The sequence below is a fragment of the Theobroma cacao genome, chromosome 4, assembly GCF_000208745.1.
Source record: "Theobroma cacao cultivar B97-61/B2 chromosome 4, Criollo_cocoa_genome_V2, whole genome shotgun sequence".
In the NCBI taxonomy this organism is placed as follows: domain Eukaryota; kingdom Viridiplantae; phylum Streptophyta; class Magnoliopsida; order Malvales; family Malvaceae; genus Theobroma; species Theobroma cacao.
In genome coordinates, this window is record NC_030853.1 from 26920101 (window position 1) to 26939324 (window position 19224).

General features: G+C 34.7%; 1 protein-coding gene and 1 pseudogene across 2 annotated transcripts; both read right to left on the minus strand.

Moving 5' to 3' along the window:
- Positions 1665-6667, minus strand: LOC18602812 (annotated as a pseudogene).
- LOC18602813 (probable leucine-rich repeat receptor-like protein kinase At2g33170) lies at positions 11105-17192 on the minus strand. 2 transcript variants are annotated; one of them, XM_018119955.1, is made up of 5 exons: positions 16822-17192; positions 16009-16068; positions 15694-15775; positions 12169-15118; positions 11105-11776 (listed from the first exon to the last, which is right to left on the minus strand). In XM_018119955.1, exons 4-5 carry the CDS (start codon positions 15098-15100, stop codon positions 11388-11390), a joined length of 3321 nt encoding a protein of 1106 aa, XP_017975444.1. In that variant the 5' UTR covers positions 15101-15118; positions 15694-15775; positions 16009-16068; positions 16822-17192; the 3' UTR covers positions 11105-11387. The 2 variants fall into 2 exon arrangements, with proteins under 2 accessions (XP_017975444.1, XP_007034487.2); XM_007034425.2 differs by having other exon boundaries at positions 12169-15125.

A 19224-nucleotide genomic window follows, 5' to 3' on the forward strand; every position in this document is an offset into this window, starting at 1 on the left:
ATGCCTTATAGAAAATTTAAGTTATCGAGTTTGCTTGGTACAGATGTGCAGAAAAAATTAACTATTATAAGCAAAAATGCATGGATTTTTCAACCGATGACCTTCCAATATAAGTAGTAGCATCCTGCTTTAAAGGCAGGTGTTATCGATTTGCTACTTCCTATAAGTTATTACCTGAAACAGAAGTTAGCCTAAAAGGTTCTACAAAATGTTTCCTGTCCCTTAATATGCATTGCACCACTTGTGAAGCTATTGATTTGATTTTCAAGCCCCTTTGTATGGAAAAAGCATATAATTCTACTCCAAAAAAAGGTTTAAAAAAAGTATAAATTGGGGAAGAAGAAGAAGAAGAAATTTGCTCTGTATTATGGAAAATTTCTCAAGAAAAAATCTAGATTCTAACATAATACAACGTTTAAGTGAATCATAATCTTAGTAGATCAGGCCTCCTCTAAATTCCAAACAACAAAGGAAACTCTGAATTTATTCAATAAGGGCAGCATAATATGATCGTTACGTATTTTTTTTTTAAAAGTAATATTTTTTTTGAAAGATAATTTTATTTGTTTCCACAATTGATAAATTTCATTAAAAATCTAAAATTGTAATGATTGTTACATATTATAAACCAAAGTTGTTAGGATACAAATGATTCAAGAAAAATATGTACTTTTAGATGGTGGGTTATGCTTTATGATAACTCTCATCAGTTATAAAATTCTTTTGCCTATTAAAAAAAAAAAATTGTCTACCAGGAAATAGTAGCAATAGTTGATACCTATTTCTCTGTAATAAAACCAAGCCTGTCTCCAGTAAGGATTTATGTACAAAACTGCAGGAAAAGCCAAAAGAATGATTATGTAAGGGACAACGAAACTCACTTCGAAGGTCTTCATGTCAATTGAAGTTTCTGGAGCCAACACCCAGGGGCGGAGCCTCTTTATGGCCCTCTCCAAAACTTTTAAAATTTTTTTCATAAAATATAAGAAGTTTTTAAATTTTTTTATATATTCTATTACTAGCTCTCTTAAAATAATGTTTTATTTAATAATTATTATAAATAAAAAATAATAAAATAATTTCACTTATCTCATTCAATTATAATTTTTTTAATTTATATTGTTATTTTTATTTTTATTTTTTTATTTTATTTGTTCATATGTTATAAGTTTCTATAAATATTCTTTCTTAAATTTCTACAAACTATTAATCATATTCTTTTTTTTTTCTTTTTTTGTTATGTAATATGTGGTATCTACCTTCTACTTATTATATTTTTTTTTATGTTACACAAATTTTATTTTCTATGACTTTAATCTTTAAAAATTAATAAATTATTATATAGTTCTCAAATATAAATTGTAGTATTACATTGTTACTTAAAATTTCATCAACGTATCATTTTTTTATTAATCCTAATTATGTAAGAAGAAATTAACTTGAGTATATTTTCTTTATATGCTTTACATTATATGTTTAGTTAAAATGAAACTCTCTTGAATATATAGTATTTAAATAATTCTGATTATATAAGAAAATATTATTAATTTTATATATCGTTTTTAACTATTTTTATTTTACAAATTATAGTTTTGTATTTAGTTTCATATTTTTATTATTGATTGAATTTAACATATTAATTTTTTAAAATTTTTAACTCTTACTCAATTATGTTTGACCCCCAATAAAATTTGGCTAGCTCCGCTCTTGCCAAAACCAGTTGTCCTCCAACAGCAGAGCAAGCTTTTGTCGGTGGCATTGGATAAAGAAAGAGGATTTCCCTTATATGGTGGATTTGCGAAAATGCTGCAGGAATTCATGTTCTTAAACATCGGTATGGCGGGTAAAGGCCCGCTTAAGTTATTGTATGAGAAGTTGAGTTCCTCTAAACTCAATAGGTCTTGAAATGTTGTAGGAATCTCACCACTCAAATGGTTGTTATTGAGCAAGAGGACTTCAAGCGAAGAAAGTTTCCCGAGCTCCGATGGTATATTGTCGGTGAGATTGTTGTAGCTGAGGTTCATCGCAATTTGCAAGCTTGAAAGAAAACCCAACTCTCGATCTATCTCTCCAGAAAATAGATTACCGCCCATCTGCAGCTCAATTAAATGAGAAAGGCTTCCTAAAGATGCAGGAATATGTCCCGAATATTTATTTTTTGAAAGTTTCAGAAGCTCAAGCTGCGAAAGGTGTTGAGTTTTAGGTTGACTAGAATTTTAGATCTTATTTGATTAGGATTTTTGTTTGTATACAATATTAAGTAGTTGTATGGTTTTAAACTTCTTATTCCACATCGAATCCTAATCACATTCTACTTTAGACTTTTATACTATAAAAGTGGATTTTTAGGCTTTAGAATTGAAAGTAGTGCTTTGAGAGCTCTAGAGAAGGAACATCTTGTAACTCTATCTTTTGCTCTAGGTGGAGCTAGAGTGGTTTGAGTGAATGTTCTTGGGAGGTTATTGAGGAAGAATGTGCAAGAGATCTTGGGTTGTTTTGGAAAACCATAAAGGTCAATTTATTGTACTTTAAATTCTCAATAATAGAAGAATAGTTTCATTCCGTGGACGTAGGCAAGAGGCCGAACCACGTAAATTCTTGTGTTTTTTTGTTTGCTTATTTTCTCTGGATTTTATCTTTGTTGATTCTTGGGCAATTTCCACAACAAACTGGTATCAGAGCTTCAGGTTCGGTAAATTCAAAATTCAACAAGGATGTCGAAAGTTACTAGTTCTACGAATTTTTCAATTGAGAAGTTTGATGGGAAGAATAGTTTCACGCAGTAGCAGAGAAGAATGAAAGATCTCCTTGTACAGCAAGGTTTAATGCGCCCCTTGCTAGGAAATGAGGAAGGGCAACCAGATGACATGAAGGATGTTGAATGGGCAGAGTTGGAGCAAAGGTATGTGAGCACTATTCGGCTTTGCATTGGAGATAACGTGTTTAATCATGTTATTGATGAGGATTCTACTCCAAGATTGTGGACAAAGTTAGAGAAGATTTACTTGGCGAAAAGTCTTTCTAACAAGTTGCAACTTAGGCGAAAGTTGTATCGCTTAAAAATAGAGGAGAATGGAGACCTCATGAAACATATGAATGAATTCGATGGAATCATTGATCAGTTGAAGAAGGTTTATGTCAAGGTGGGGGAAGAGGAAAAGACACTATTGTTCTTGGCTTCGCTTCCAGACTCCTATGAGGTATTTGTGGAATCTCTTATATGTGGGGTGGATACAATAACGTTAGAACAAGCACAAGCAACATTAATGTCTCATGAAGCCCGAAAGAAAAGTAAAGAAGGGGATAGAGATCCAAATAGCTTGGCATTAGTAATTGAGGCTAATAAGAGGAAGTCAACTGGTAAGGGATCTAAGGGTGGCAAGTCTAGATCAAACAATGTTCAATGCTTTAAATGCAAAAGGTATGGCATATTAAAAGGGATTGTCCTACAAAAGGGGATGAAAGTAACGAGAACAAAGGTGAGTGTGCTTTCGTTGCTGAAGGTGATGATTATGATGTCCTTGCAATCTAAGAAAATAAGGATGCAAATTATGATTGGTATTTAGATTCTACTTCTACCACTCACGTATGTTATCAAAAAGATTGTTTTGATTTACTTCAAGAAGGGATGGCTGAGAATTTGACTTTAGGTAATAAGTCAATAGTGAAGGTCATGGGTCTTAAAGTGGTGAAAATCAAAATGTTTGATGGGGTTGTGGGATCTTTGGGTGGTGTGGCCTATGTCCTAGAGATGCGTAAGATTCTAATATCATTGAGCCTGTTAGACTCCAAAAGGTATGGATATTTTGCTTGTGATAGAGTGGTAAAAGTCACACAAGGCAACATGATCCTGATGAGGGAATTTGTATAATGGCTTGTATTGTCTAGAATGTGAGGCCCTGAAAGGATGGGAACAATGCATAGGAGATAATAGCTACCAAAGTGAGATTTCATTTGCCAAGGAGGTGATGGAAGGTTCCGATGGTGTAGACGGTGGTGAAAGGACGAAAAATCTTGTCAGTAATGAATTGGAAGGGTTGTCGAGGTCTCTTTTCGAAGTCAATTAATGCCATTGACTTGATGACTACACAAGTGCATTGGCCGCGTTGTAGAATTGAGTGTTGGACCATGCTGAATTCGGTATGTGTAGTCGTGGTAATTATAAAGGCTAATGATTTAGAAAGTCTTATGCTTGGAGAGTTGTTAAAGTTGTTGGAAAGTAGGTGGAGTTAGGAGGTTGCAATTAGGTGCGATTGGTGGAAGAGGTTTAAAGAGTTTGAATTCAAGTCAAAGGTGGAGATTTTTTGAGTTTTAGGTTGACTATAATTCTAGATCTTATTTGATTAGGAATTTTTGTTTGTATACAATATTAAGTAGTTGTATGGTTTTAAACTTTTTATTCCACATTGAGTCCTAATCACATTCTACTTTGAACTTTTATACTATAAAAGTAGATTTTTAGGCTTTAGAATTGAAAGTAGTGCTTTGAGAGCTCTAGAGTGGGAACATCTTGTAACTTTATCTTTTGCTTTAGGTGGAGTTAGAGTGGTTTGAGTGAATGTTCTTGAGAGGTTATTGAGGAAGAATGTGCAAGGGATCTTGGGTTGTTTTGGAGAACCATAAAGGTCAATTTATTGTACTTTAAATTCTCAATAATAGAAGAACAGTTTCACTCCGTGGACGTAGGCAAGAGGCCGAACCACGTAAATTTTTGTGTTTTTCTGTTTACTTATTTTCTCTAGATTTTATCTTTGTTGATTTTTAGGCAATTTTCACAACAAAAGGGTTCCAAGCTCATTTGTCAAAGTACCTGAAAATCCGTTATGACTGAGATCCAGTCGTTGAAGCGTATTGCAATGAACAATCCCGAGTGGAATCTGTCCTTTGAGCGAATTGGACGAGACATTAAAAATTACCAGTTGAGACAATTTGCCTATTTCCTTAGGCAGCTCGGATGTGAAGCGATTGTCTGCAATTTGGAGCCGTTGAAGCGTTGTACAATTGCCTATCTCTACAGGAACTGGTCCTGTAAAATTGTTCCGGTCCAAATCAATAGTAGAAAGCTGCACCAGATTGCACAAGTCCGAGGGAAAGCTACCGGTAAGCTTGTTCCCAGCCAGACGAAGTGCCCATAAATTTGCACAGTTCTTGACCCCAACGGGGATATTTCCGTAGAGCTTATTAGACTCAAGGTTTAACCAATAAAGTTTAGTATGACGACTACGATGAGGAGGTATTTTTCCTGTCAAATGGTTCTCTGAAAGTTCAACAAACTCAAGTGAGCTGTAGAGTCCTAGCTGTTGAGGAATGGTACCTCTTAAAAAATTGTTAGAAAGATACAAAGCAGACATTGCAGGAAAATATTGAAATCCATAAGGAATTGGACCTGTGAGATAATTGAATGAAAGATGAAGCACTGTCAAGTCCTCAAGCTACAAAGCTCATTTGGTATGACACCAGTAAGTTGGTTCTCGAAGAGGCTCAACATGCGTAGACCATTTATCCTGCTGAACTCAGTTGGGATCTCACCTGTCAGATAATTTCTTGAGAAAGCGATTTCTGTTGCAAGAGGTAGATTCCCTATCTCCCTTGGAAATCTTCCATTCAATTTATTGGCAAAGAGATGAAAATTCTCCGAAAACTTGAGGTTGTGGCACAACTCAGTTGGAATGCCACCCGTCAAATAATCGTTAGAGAAATCAATCTCTGTTGCAAGAGATAAATTCCCAATTTCCTCTGGAATGTTTCCTTTCAATTCATTATTGTAGAGAAACAAGCTCTTCAGCAGCTTTAGTTTGCCGATCTCCATTGGTATCTGCCCCACAAGACCATTTGCACACAAAGCAAGGGTCAGAAGTTTCGAACAATTTCCAACTTCCTTTGGAATAAACCCTGTTAACTGATTATTGCATAACCATACATCGGTCAAGTTTTTCAGCATTCCTATTTCCTTGGGCAGTTCCCCTCCAATATGGTTTAGGGAAAGGGCAAGCATTTGTAAGCTCTGACATCCACTTATTTTTGCAGGAATTTTACCAGAAATTGCGTTGTCACCTGCTCTGACTATTCTCAATTTCCGGAGATTCCCAATAGAACGAGGCAATGGTCCAGTCAAATTATTGGTGTCTATCACAAACTCATCAAGTGAAGACAAATTTCCAAGCTCCTCCGGAAGAGGTCCAGAGAGTTTGTTATTGCATATATTCAAACTTCTCAAATAAGAGAGCTTACACAATTCACTAGGGATTGGACCACTGAACTGATTATTTTTCAAATGAAGGAACTCAAGAAGTGAACAATTTCCAATTTCCTTTGGAATATGTCCCAGGAGCTCATTATAAGACAGATCCAGATATGATAAGTGGGTCAGGCCGCCAATACTAGGACTCAGGGTTCCAGAAAGATTCATTGAAATCAAATCGACACACCACACCCGTGGCTCGTAGTCGGGAGTGCAATTGAAGCCTATCCACCTGCATGGGGTCTCGTCAGTGGGTTTCCAGTTTCCAAGTTGGTTGAATTCATCGTGAATACTCTTCTTCAACTCTAACAGATATTTTCCCTTAGAATTCAGCGCCTCTGAAACACTAAGCACTAATGTCGCAACAAGTAACAACTCCATCAACCTACCTCCAAAGAGTCTCCTTGGTTCGAAATTGCTCAACATTTTGATGTACGTACTAAAGAAGAAAACATATGCAGATTTTGTGATTCTTGATTTAATGATCTATATGTAGATTGTTTGCTCCAAATCCATTGATCATTTGAATATATTTTTTCTTTAATTTATTGACTTGACAGAATCTATTTTGTCAACCTTCCTTAGATACAGCAGTAGATGGTAGAGGACCCAAATTCACTATCATATTTCATCAGTGCTGTTAATCATGGAATCTCTGCATTAGCATTTCGCACCCACAGGCGCATTAGTAATTAACCAATGAATTAATGATGAGGAATTCAAGGTCATTCATAATGATAATCCACAGAATTCACGTATTCCACACGGTATTGCAGAATGAAACCAAAATATTAATCATTTTAACATGGAATTATTTTGGAATGAATTGCACGAACATAATTTTTTCAAAAAGAAGAAAAAGGCATTCATGAACCTCCAGGAATTCTGATGTTGAAAAGTTCCCTGGAATAAAAGATATGATTTTAATATTTAGAACATGATTAACGACGTCCAAGGATATTCAAGATTATTTTGACAAAGATGGTTTGCTTCTTCCCAAATATAAGGGTTATAACGCAATGTGCAGTTTGAAGTTGATACTAAAGTTTTAATACATATGATAAAGAATTAGTAGTACCCAATTCCCCAGGAATTGGACCACTTAACTGATTATCATTCAATTCAAATAAAGAAAGACCAGAAACCAACTAATTCCAATTTCAAATCTCGAGAGCAATCGACACCTACCCACCCACATGGTGTCTGATCAGTTGATTTCCAGTTAATTTCCAGGATTCTTCACTTCGTCGTGAAAACTGTTCTTGAGCTCAACCAGGATTGGATTGGCCATCCCCGGCCCTCCAAACTACATTTTATATGTTCTAAGAACATGCCAACAGTCTGACCAAAGGAGGGCAGTACAATTTATTATTCAAATTTATTGTGGTGCATTACAAGAAACAAAAAAAGCTAACTATACGTGTCAATTTAAGGAAGAAGAAGAAAAACTCAAAATGCCCTTAAACATGTAAGGGTAAGGTTAATTTAAAGGATAACCTTTGGAAAGTGAGTCTCCAATTAAAAAATGTACTATCATATAGAAGATTATTTTATAAGGTTACTTATTACGAGTAGAAATTACAATTTCAATCAAGTAATTTTTAATATACATATCAAATAGTATATCCGTTGAAAAAATCAATAGACAATTAAACAAACAACTAAATCAAATAAATTCAATATAAATTTAGATTAAATCCACATAGGATGAGATTTGAATTTGAAATGTACAAATAAAGAGACAATTAACATCATCTAAATTAAAAAAGAAGGAAAAAATGGGGTAAACTTGTGAATGAATTATCTCCCTAATTTAAGAAATTTAATAGTAATAGGTAGGGTTTGGATTAAATGACTCAGGGTTTTTTTTCGAATTATAACTCAGGTTCTTAAATTCTAAGCCCAAGAACATGCACAAGAATGCACGACGCGGTGGAACGGTAACTGAGTCCAAAAGCTTCAATTCGTCGGCTTTGTTTCCAAGCTTTGAGCTTAGCTTGGACCAAGTTGTCTATAACCACTTCTGGTCATGTACAAATGGATGGGCTTTTCAACTAGATCCTAGCTATCTACTGCCTTCAAGAATATCAATCACTATTGGGCTGACAACCCAGACGTTTACATTTCTGGTTAGTTCCTCCCCATTGATCCACTGAACCCAATAAAAGCAGAATGATAAGTTAATTGGAATTAATAAAACTACGACTTTGAAGCATTTGTCTTTGTAAAGTATTCTAAATACAATCTGATACTTCAAAAGTATGAAAATCAACGTCCAACTTTAAAGTTGTACTGTGTTTTATAATTTCACAACATAAATAAGAAAAGAAACTCTGAATTTATTCAAAAAAAGATACATAATATATTGATTACATATTTTAAAACAAAGTTACTAGAAGAGTTTATTTTATTTAAAATAAAAATATAAAAAATTTGATTGAATATAATAGAAAAATCAAAACTTATTTAAATGATTTAAAAAAATTTTAAATATTATTTTTTATTAATATATATATATATATTTTTTTTTTTGCTCTTTTGGACAAAGCCAGGCTGTCCCAAGCCTCTGGTTGAGCTGGCGGGTTGTTATGTGATGCTTCTCTTGCCTTTCGTCGTTGGTGCGTATCTTCGGCTGATGCTTGGAGTATTGCTCTCACTTAACTCTGCTGGCCAGTCTGTTACGATTTGAGAAACTTCATCTTCGAGTCTTGATTCTGAGGATGCTTGTGTTTACCGCTTTTCGAGGGAGTAGCTTGCTGCCTTGGTCTTTTCTGCGTGCTTTTTGGGTGTCCTCTTCCTTCTGGCCGGCTAGCTTTGGTTGCTTCCCTCTTGAAGTCTTTAGTGGCAGAGCTGTTTTTGTGTAGGCTGCCAATTGCTTTTGATTATGAGCAAAATGCTCTGTATTGAGTAACTTTTAGAGTGTTTAGGTTCTTTATCTTGTAATGCTACCATTCCTCTTAAGTATAATGGCACAGCTTGAGGAGTCTTTTGCGGTTAAGTTTAAGACTCAAAATGGCATGTTGATGTTGTGACTTGTGATCAATAAAAATCACTTTTCAAAAAAAAAAAACAGTTTATTAATATTGGAAAATCTATTATCCATAATAGAATTTCTTTACCCTTAAATATATGTCATATTTTAGAGGTTGTTGGTTTTGCAATGTAAAATAAAAAAGCTAATAATATATTTGATGACAAAGTAAAAGAAAAATGAATTCTAGAATTTGAAGCCCCTTGATATAGACCGCCGATTGCCGATTATGTTGATATGATATGTACAAATGGGTCTTGTTTTCAAAGGATGGATGACAAATGGATCATTTAATCATATGAAGGCTACATAATGCGGAACAATATGTGTACACGAGAAAAGTAGGAAGAAATAACTTGGACACTCTACATTTGTTTCGTTCAAATCGACAACAGTGAGAAATGAGCGTGAGCGTCCAGGATGAAGAAAAATTTAGATCAAATTTCCATGAGGGTACCTTTGATGCTACTGATTTCTTCTTGTGAACAGTGTCCTGCCGTAGCAGCCAGTTGCTCTTATTACTGGGGAGATATCAAGGGCACTGGAATCTTCTCCTTATAACTCTACTCGAGAAAATTTTTTAAAATTTTACCTATATTAAGAAATGTTAGATGAATTTCAATAAACGATAATAAAGGGTGACACATGTCATGGCAACTTGTACATAAAGAATATGTGACGGTTACATGTAGACAAGAAAGTTTGAATTAATTTAAATGGTAAATCATAACAAAGAAATTTTTATTTTTTCTTTTCATCATAGCAAACATTATAATTTGAATTTAGAATTTATACTCAAAATGCATTTTATCTTTTATTACTTGAATCAAAATTCAATTTGGTGTTAAGATTCTAATTGGCACTTGCAACAAGAAATTATGATTGAAAATAATTATAATCAAAGTATATATTATTTTTACTATTAAGAACCAATTCATTATAATCGAAATTGTATTTTTTTTTTGACATATATAGGTCAATGGTAATACTAATCAACTCTAAACACCAATTATGTTGATTCAAATCCAAAGCATTTTGGATTGTAAACATCAGTTTATTTATAAATAATAAAAAGATGCAGATAATAATACTAACAGAAGCGATGACAGATGTAAGTATCATCAGGAGTAGTAATGGTATAGCAAAATCCAGGAGCATCTTGCCCGTATTTAATGCTGCAACCATTGAAGCATTCGTCTATTGCGCAACCTCCGTGGGCGAGTACATCACAACTGCCAATAGCATTTGCCATCATTGACTCAGTTTGCCTGTGCCCAAATAATTTATATATTATATATGTGGTGAAATTTATATATAAATTTAAAAACCCTATATTTTTACTATTGAGAGAAGATACAAATATACTTTAAAATATACTCTAAACATCTAAGATGAAAGGCTTTTCATGACTATGTGCTAGGAATATTATGAATGAGGATGGTTTGATGGTATGCTGGAGTGGAGAATTTACAGGCAATATCTCGAGAGAAGGAATTTCTGTGTAACCTTCTTCGGTATTGGATATTTTTACCTATTTTTAATTCTTGTGAAACTATTTCCGCAAGGGATGGAAATTAAGGAAAGAATTTCCTCGAGATTTTCTTGACCAATGTAAAATCTGCTCAAGTTGCTAACAATATATATAGTCAATTGAGGCTTTGGCAAGTAATATTGCAAGTGACAAGATGCCTTTAACCAAAAGCTTCAATTCGTTGGCTTGGACCAAGTTGGTCACGTGCAAATTGATCCTGTCTACAAGGAAAATCAATCACTAGGCAACTCCCAGGGGTTCAATTGCACAAACAGATAAGTGGCCTAAAACTGTTGTATAATTGAAAGAGCTGCACCATTTTCAGAAAATCTAATTTCATATCAGAATGTTTGAGATACACTTGTATCTGTACACTGGTGTTACTACATTGTATTGACTGGTGAATCAACTAGAGAATTTTGGGGACATCAGTTACTCCCATTAGCTATCAACAGATGCTTTCAGTCTAACATTTTCTTTATGGAAAAAAAATGTACATGCTATTATAATCTTGCGGGGTAAAATGATTGATTGCGGAAGAATCAGCAGAAAAAACCATCTCTGTCAATGGAAACTGGGAGTAGTCACGCACTTTCATGAGCATTATCCATCAGAGGAAGCTCATAAGTTGGAGACATTATCAAGTTGTGTTCTTGCTCTTTAGATTCTATAAGCATCATCACAACTTCCCGCATGGATGGCCGATCAAAAGGAGACATGCTAGTGCATATTAAAGCAATTTTTAAGACAGTAATCATGTGATTGACAATACTTTTATTTTCAAGATTTAAGCGATCATCCAGTATGCCAGCAGTCAATGAGTGGTCACGAACATAATGTCTCACATGTGTGACAAGATCACCTCCTTGATCCAATGGCTGTACAGGAGTCTTTCCAGTTAACAACTCCAGCAGAACAACCCCATAGCTATAGATGTCACATTTTTCTGTAACCTTCATAGTGTATGCATATTCTGTCATAAAGAAGAGATACAATGTCAATCATCTAAAACAATAAAATATCAATATAAATGTCCACAGAGAATGGGAAAGATAAGAAAAATGGGACAAACAGACCGATCATTACATGCCTCACCCTAATTAGATCTTAAATTCTCTATTCACTAGCACTGAAAATTAATATGTTCTAGATCACTTGGACACAACTAAATATCCCATTTCAAGTGAATGACCGCATAAAGCAGATAAATAATAAAAATCTATAGAGAAAGACAAAGACAAAGAAAGAAATTCCTTAATGCATTAGTTAGCAACAATATCACTGTTAGTGGTATCTTTACATATGGTCTTGACTGATGGTAATAATAATTAGTCATAAAACTACAAAACCAAAGACATAACTTACCGGGGGCAATGTAGCCATATGATCCAGCGACTGCTGACATGGACTTAGATTGGGGCATGTCAATCACCTTCGCCAAACCAAAATCACCAACATGGGCTTCAAAATTTTCATCAAGTAAGATATTATTGGACTTGATATCACGGTGAACAATCCTTGGTTTGCAGTCATGATGTAAATAAACAAGACCTTCAGCAGCTCCTAGGGCAATCAAGAACCGAGTGGGCCATTCTAAGCTACAAGAGGCCCCATGAAGCACTTCGCCCAAGCTACCTTTCTCCATGTATTCATAAAGAAGCAGATTGGAACCTTGGTGATAGCAAAAACCATAAAGCTTCACAATATTTCGATGCCTAATATTCCCTAGTGTTAGAATTTCGGCCCGAAAACTATTCTCAATGTTGTTTCCCTCTGCATTTGATGCAAGCCTTTTAACAGCAATGATTTGTCCAGAATGCATAACTGCTTTATAAACTGTTCCACATGCTCCCCTTCCAACAATATAACTCTCATGAAAATTATTTGTAGCCTCAATTAGATCTTGAAAAGTAAAGCTGTCCTTTGGATGAAAGTAAATATCTGAAGCTGGAGATGATATTTCCTTTTCTTGCAAGGATGCAACAATTTCAGGTGGACGTCTCATTTGATATATAAGAATTACAATGAGGATTATAGAGACCCCACCTACAACACCTGCAACTACCGTTACAATTTTTCCTCGAGTACCCTTCTTCACAGGTAGCATAGAAGGAGAAGATGGATCTCCAATGCAACCTTCAAGAGGCCTACCACAAAGCCCTTCATTTTCAATAAAGCTACTTGCAGGCATGTTCTGAAACAATGGGATGGCAGGTAAAGGTCCAGTCAAGTTATTGTATGAGAAGTTGCATCCCAATAAACTTGACAGGTTCTCCAATGTGCTGGGAATTACACCACTCAAATGATTATTATTGACCAGGAGAAATTCCAGCATTTTAAGATGCCCAAGCTCTGGTGGTATACTTCCAGTGAGGTTGTTATTGCTGAGGTTCATTGCAATCTGCAAGCTTAAAAGAGAACCCAACTCTTGGGGTATCTGACCAGAAAACAGGTTGCCACCCATCTGCAGCTCAGTCAAACGTGAGAGGTTTCCTAAAGCTGCAGGTATGTTTCCAGAGAACTTACTTTCTGAAAGTTTCAGAATCTCAAGCTGTGAAAGGGTTCCAATCTCATTTGGTAAAGTATCAACAAAGCTGTTATGGCTGATATCAAGTCGCTGAAGCATCTTGCAGTTAACTATCTCATGTGGAATCCGTCCAGAAAGTAAATTAGATGAGACATTAAAAGTCACAAGTTGAGATAGATTACCTATTTCCTTAGGCAGCTCAAAAGTAAACTGATTGTCTGCAATATGAAGCCGTTGAAGCTTTCGGCAATTTCCAATCTCTGAAGGAACAGGTCCAGTAAAGTTGTTCTGGTCTAATTCAATAGCAGAAAGATTCACCAGTTTGCATAATTCTGAAGGAAAGCTCCCTGAAAGCTTGTTTCCAACCAGACGAAGTTGCACTAATGTCTCGCAGCTCTTGATCCCAGTTGGGATATTTCCATACAGCTTATTAGCCCCAAGGTTTAACAAAATAAGGTTAGCATGCTGACAAAGATAAGGAGGTATTTTTCCTGCCAGATGGTTGTTTGAAAAATCAACCACCCAAAGTGGGCTGTATACTCCAAGCTGCTCAGGAATGGTACCGCTCAGAGAATTGTCAAAAAGCTGCAACTGAAGCATTTCAGTCAAATATTGGAAACCATAAGGGATGGGACCTGTGAGATAATTGATTGAAAGATCAAGCTTTGTCAAGTTCCTCAAGCTACTAAGCTCATTTGGTATGACACCTGTAAGCTGGTTCTGGAATAGGTACAATAAGTGTAGACCCTTTATCTTGCTGAACTCAGTTGGGATCTCACCTATCAAATAATTCTCTGAGAAATCAATTTCTGTTGCAAGAGATAGATTCCCTATCTCCCTAGGAATGCTTCCATTTAATTGATTCCTGTAGAGATACAACTTCTTCAAAAACTTAAGGTTCCCAATCTCCATGGGTATCTGCCCCACAAGACCATTTGCATACAATGCAAGGGTCTCAAGGCTTGTACAGTTTTCAAGCTCCTTTGGAATAAGCCCTGATAACTGATTCTCCCATAAAATCAGATCAGTCATGCTTCTGAGCATTCCAATTTCCTTCGGCAGTTCACCTCCAATACGGTTCTGGGCAAGACCAAGCATTTGTAAGCTTTGACATCCACTTATTTCGGCAGGAATGTTACCAGAAATTGCATTCTGCCCTGCTCGAAATATTCTTAACTTCTGGAGTTTCCCAATAGAACGGGGCAATGGGCCAGTCAAGTTATTGGTGTATGCCACAAACTCATCAAGTGAGGACAAATTTCCAAGCTCCTCTGGAAGAGAACCAGAGATTTTGTTATTGCATATATTCAATTTTCTCAAATAAGAGAGCTTACCCAATTCGCCAGGAATTGGACCGCTCAACAGATTGTTATTCAAATAAAGGAAGACCAGAAGCGAACAATTTCCAATCTCCTTGGGTATATTTCCACTGAACCCATTATAAGACAGATCAAGAAATGTCAAGTGGGTCAGACCACCAATACTAGGGCTCAGGGTTCCAGAAAGATTCATTGAACTCAAATCAACAGACCAGACCACTGGCTCATAATCTGAAGTACAATTGACACCTATCCACCCACATGGTGTCTCATCAGTGGGCTTCCAGTTCCCAAGGTAGTTGTATTCATCATGAAGGCTATTTTTAAGCTCTAGCAGCAATTGGCCCTCAGAATTTAGTCCGTCTGCTATGGTAATTAGAAGAGCTGCAAGCAGCAAAAACCTCCAAAATCCTACTTCCAAAAGTATTCTTGATTCAAAATTCCTCAACATTTTACTAAATGCAATAATCTGTATCCTGCACAAGAACAATTGCTGCTATTACAACCCCACAGAACCACATACACACCATAGTATACATCAAAACACATAAAATTTCGTAATTATAGTGAATGTAGAATTTTTATAATTTTGATCACATTCACAAGGACCTCAGGACCAGTCATCAACACATCATTTCCGCTTCCCAGAACACAAGATGCAAGAACCAACATAATATTAAGTAACAACCCAAATATAGTATTCAATTATTCAACACCCCCAATGAAAACTGCATAAAAGATTCCATAATTCATCATTTTAACAGAGAAATATTTTAGAAGAATACATTGAGACACATTAAGCGAGAAGAGAAAAGAAACAATTCAAAATCCAGACATTCATTTGTAACATTTCATTAAAAGGGGCCAACAACTATAAATTTAGAAACCCAATTACTCTAATATAACATGAATTCACAAAATTCAACCATCTATTCAAAATATCAATTTAACAGACAACAGTGAAAAACCAATCATAAACAACTCAACACTTTCAAACACAATTGAAAAGGGGGACAAATAAAAAATCAAACATAAAAAACATACCTTTTCAGCCAATCCCACGGTCACCGGTTCATCAAACCAAGAGACAATAGAAGCAACAACTCCACCATTTCACTGCAACTCCCTGACAACCACAAAGAGAAGACTACTGAGTTTAGGAATAAATCAGAAAAAACCAATGCAACGTTCTTTCACAAATGATGAGGATCTTCAAATCTACCACCTTATATATCAATCTTAAAGCGCAATGAACAAAAGAGAGAAATCGATGTTAATGTTGACAGAATTAAAAATACTAAGCTCTAAGTAAAAGGCAAGAAACTGTTTTACATAAACCAATCAATTCCTCATCCTTACCTATTTTCTTCCAAATCTGATTGACTTGCAATCTTCAAGCACGCGTTCCAGGCATGTAACCTATCATAAGCACATAAAAAACACCACACAGGTAACCTTATAGAGTGACAGAGCCAAAAGATATAAATAAGTAGAAAAACAATGAATTATACTGTAGAGAGATGACTCTGGGGTAATATGTTTTTTACCATCCTATTGAGATTCATGACCCAGCAAAAACACCAAACATGCAAGATTAAACAGAGCACTGCAATTACTGACAATTAATTTTTTGGCACATAAAACTTTAAAATTCAATTCTCTAACTTTCTTCATCAGTCAGAAGGAGAATTTTGCTTGGAGTAGTATAGCGTGTAGGATAAAAATGTACAAAATCCATCCAAAGGCGGGATAGTATATTCCCCTCCTCCAATACATGAAAACCGTTTAAACTAAACCCCACATACACCTTTTCTCCGTCAAAGAATATACAAGAAGACCAAGCAAACTTTGAAAGAAAAGAGAAAAACTTTTAACTGAAATCTGAGTTTTCCTTAGACAACAACAACCAATCTCAAAATATTATTCTAGTACCAAAAAACCATAAAAATAGAATACTGTGCAAAGCAGGCAGCAAAAGAGAAAACATTTTTTGGATTGGATTTATTTTCTGAAGAACATCAACTCCAAGCTTTAACACCCACCAAAATGCCAACAAACAAAAAACCCATAAATCAAAACCAAAAGTTATTGACTGCAAAACTATTGGTGAGATTGAGACCCATTAAAGGTTTTAACAAAAGAAAGAAAAATGTTAAAGTTTTTAGAACTTACCTTATCTCTATAGAAGAACAAAGCTAACCCCTTTCCTTCCACTTCTATGGCATCCAAATTTGGCAGCAATGTTTGATCCATAAAGGAACAAAAAGAAGATTTAAAAAAAAAAAAGACTTGGGAGTTAACAAAGCATTAAAAAAGAAAACTGGGAGTAGCGAAAATAGGTGGGAACTTTGGACAATAAGGATCAGCTCAGTTCTTCTTCTTTTTTGTTGAACTGGGGAAGGTTCTTCCAGCAAGCACCAAAAACCAGGCTACTGTGTCAACCTTTTTTCTGTAGGGAAAGGAAGCAAACTTTCTCAAGAAATTGGGGATTCTTATAGGATTTGATTGTGACAGCTTTGGTGTTTCAAGTTAGGCACTGCAAAAACAAAAACAAAAACAAAAAAAAAATGGCAGCTTATTCACAGGCAGATCAAAAAATTTTCAGTCCAAGGTAGGAAATTTTCTGTGGTAATTTGATCAGCTTGGTAAGTCAATATTTGGGAGTTTATATTAATGTCTAAATTATTATTATTATTATTATTATTATTATTATTACTACTGTTTTGTAAATTTTTGGGTTATTAAATGAATTTTATTTCCTCCTCTTTTAACTCCATAAATTGAGTCATGTGGATTTGTGAAAAGAATCTAATTGATTATTATCTACTTTTAGGTTAGTGGGCTTTTAATTGAACTTTTTAGATGATGACGTGGTATTATACTTAAACCTCCATCAATCAACTTAATTGCAACGTGCAGTTAACGGTGTCGTTTCGCTTTTTATTGCTTGACACTTTTTTTTTTTTGCTTTATTATAATTTTAAAACAGAATTGGTTATCCAATTCATCCGTACGTCTGAATTAAATAAATTATATTACTGAACTCATACAAAAACTAATTTATATTTATAAAAAAATAAATTATTTTAATAAATAAAAAAAATTGAAAAGGGGAGCATAAGATGATGGGATTAAGAAGTGGGACCTACACATTTAGGCTTTGGAAAAGAAGAAGACAAAAGGGACCTACCAATCTCAAGATTTGGACCCACAAAATGGGAGTGGGATAGCTACTTAAGCTGTCTAACCACTTGCTTTATGTCCACATCTTTGTTACCCGACTCTAGTCTCGGGGCTAATCATGCAATCTTGAAAGGTGAATTTGGCTTTGTCCCCTGCTCTCCTAAGTCTTTAAAGCAGTTCATGTTTTAATTATGAAATTTATTTTATTTTTCTTATTATTTTTCATTTTGGGGTTGGCTCATCTCCACTAAATAATCTCTATTCAATCTTAGTACGTAATATTTGACCTTACTTGTCCTTTTGCTGCATTAGAGGGAAAACTCTCATTCTTGGGATTTACACGTTTTACTTATAAATTTATATATTTTAAATTTTATAAATATATTAATAAAAAAATTAAAAATTAAAATACGTTAATCACTACCTTCACTTCACCATTGATTCAGTCGATTGCTGTAATTAAGAAATTATACTTTTTCTTTTCTATAAGAACTGATTGTAAAGTCGACAAATTACAAAAGCATCTATGCATTGTAAATTGAGAAAACCATCATTTCAAACTAAAGTCAATTCCATAAAATAGCATAGTTTTTCACTAATAATATATGTATGCAATGAACTTTTTCGCACATTAGATATTCCGTAACCTTTTTGCATATAGTATGAAGAACATGTTATCACACTAATAGAGGTCATAAGGTCCTAGATGTAGATGGGTCCAGATTCCTTTCTTTCAGAGGTAGATTTTTTAGGGATTACTTGTCTCTAAAATGGGACCATGTCCTACAATTTTATTATACTACTCGACTTTGAGCTTTAAGGGGAAAAAAAAAGGGGAAATCTTATGAGCTTTTGCATGCCAACTTTCCAATTTATAAAATAAAAAAAGTAAATATAATATATAGTTTAAGATTAAACTCATCTTAGTTACTATTTTGTAAATTTATATATAACATGTAAATATAATATATTTTGTTAAACTATTTACTATTTTTTTTTAATCTCCTTTCTCTTCTTTGGTGCAAGAAAATTTATTTATAGTAGGATCGGATCTGTCGACCTTGACCTCTAGTCAACACGCCTAAATTTTCTTAAATCTTTACAAACATTTTTTTTATTTCCCACCTCAGTCTCTCAATTCAGAGTTGGCACAGGGTAATGCATTATTCCCTTTGGTGTCAACTACACTCCACGAAGACGAGTGGAGAAACTGACAAGTCCAAAATAGTTAAATAGCTTAAATTCATAGGTAGGTTATATGATGGAAAATGTTCACGAGTTTGTGGTGTGTCTAAGTTGTGAACATGGGCAACCTTCAGCTCTCTTTAATGGCAAAGAAAAACGAAAGTATTGACCTTTTCATCAGCCCCCATAGCGAAAGTCAGCAATGGC

Excerpts from the sequence above, each read along its gene's own strand:
- LOC18602813 (XM_018119955.1), bottom strand. The coding sequence starts at position 15,100 with ATGTTGAGGAATTTTGAATCAAGAATACTTTTGGAAGTAGGATTTTGG. Across the intron at positions 11,777-12,168 it reads ATATGGCTACATTGCCCCCG|AATATGCATACACTATGAAG; the intron begins GTAAGTTATGTC and ends TCTTTATGACAG.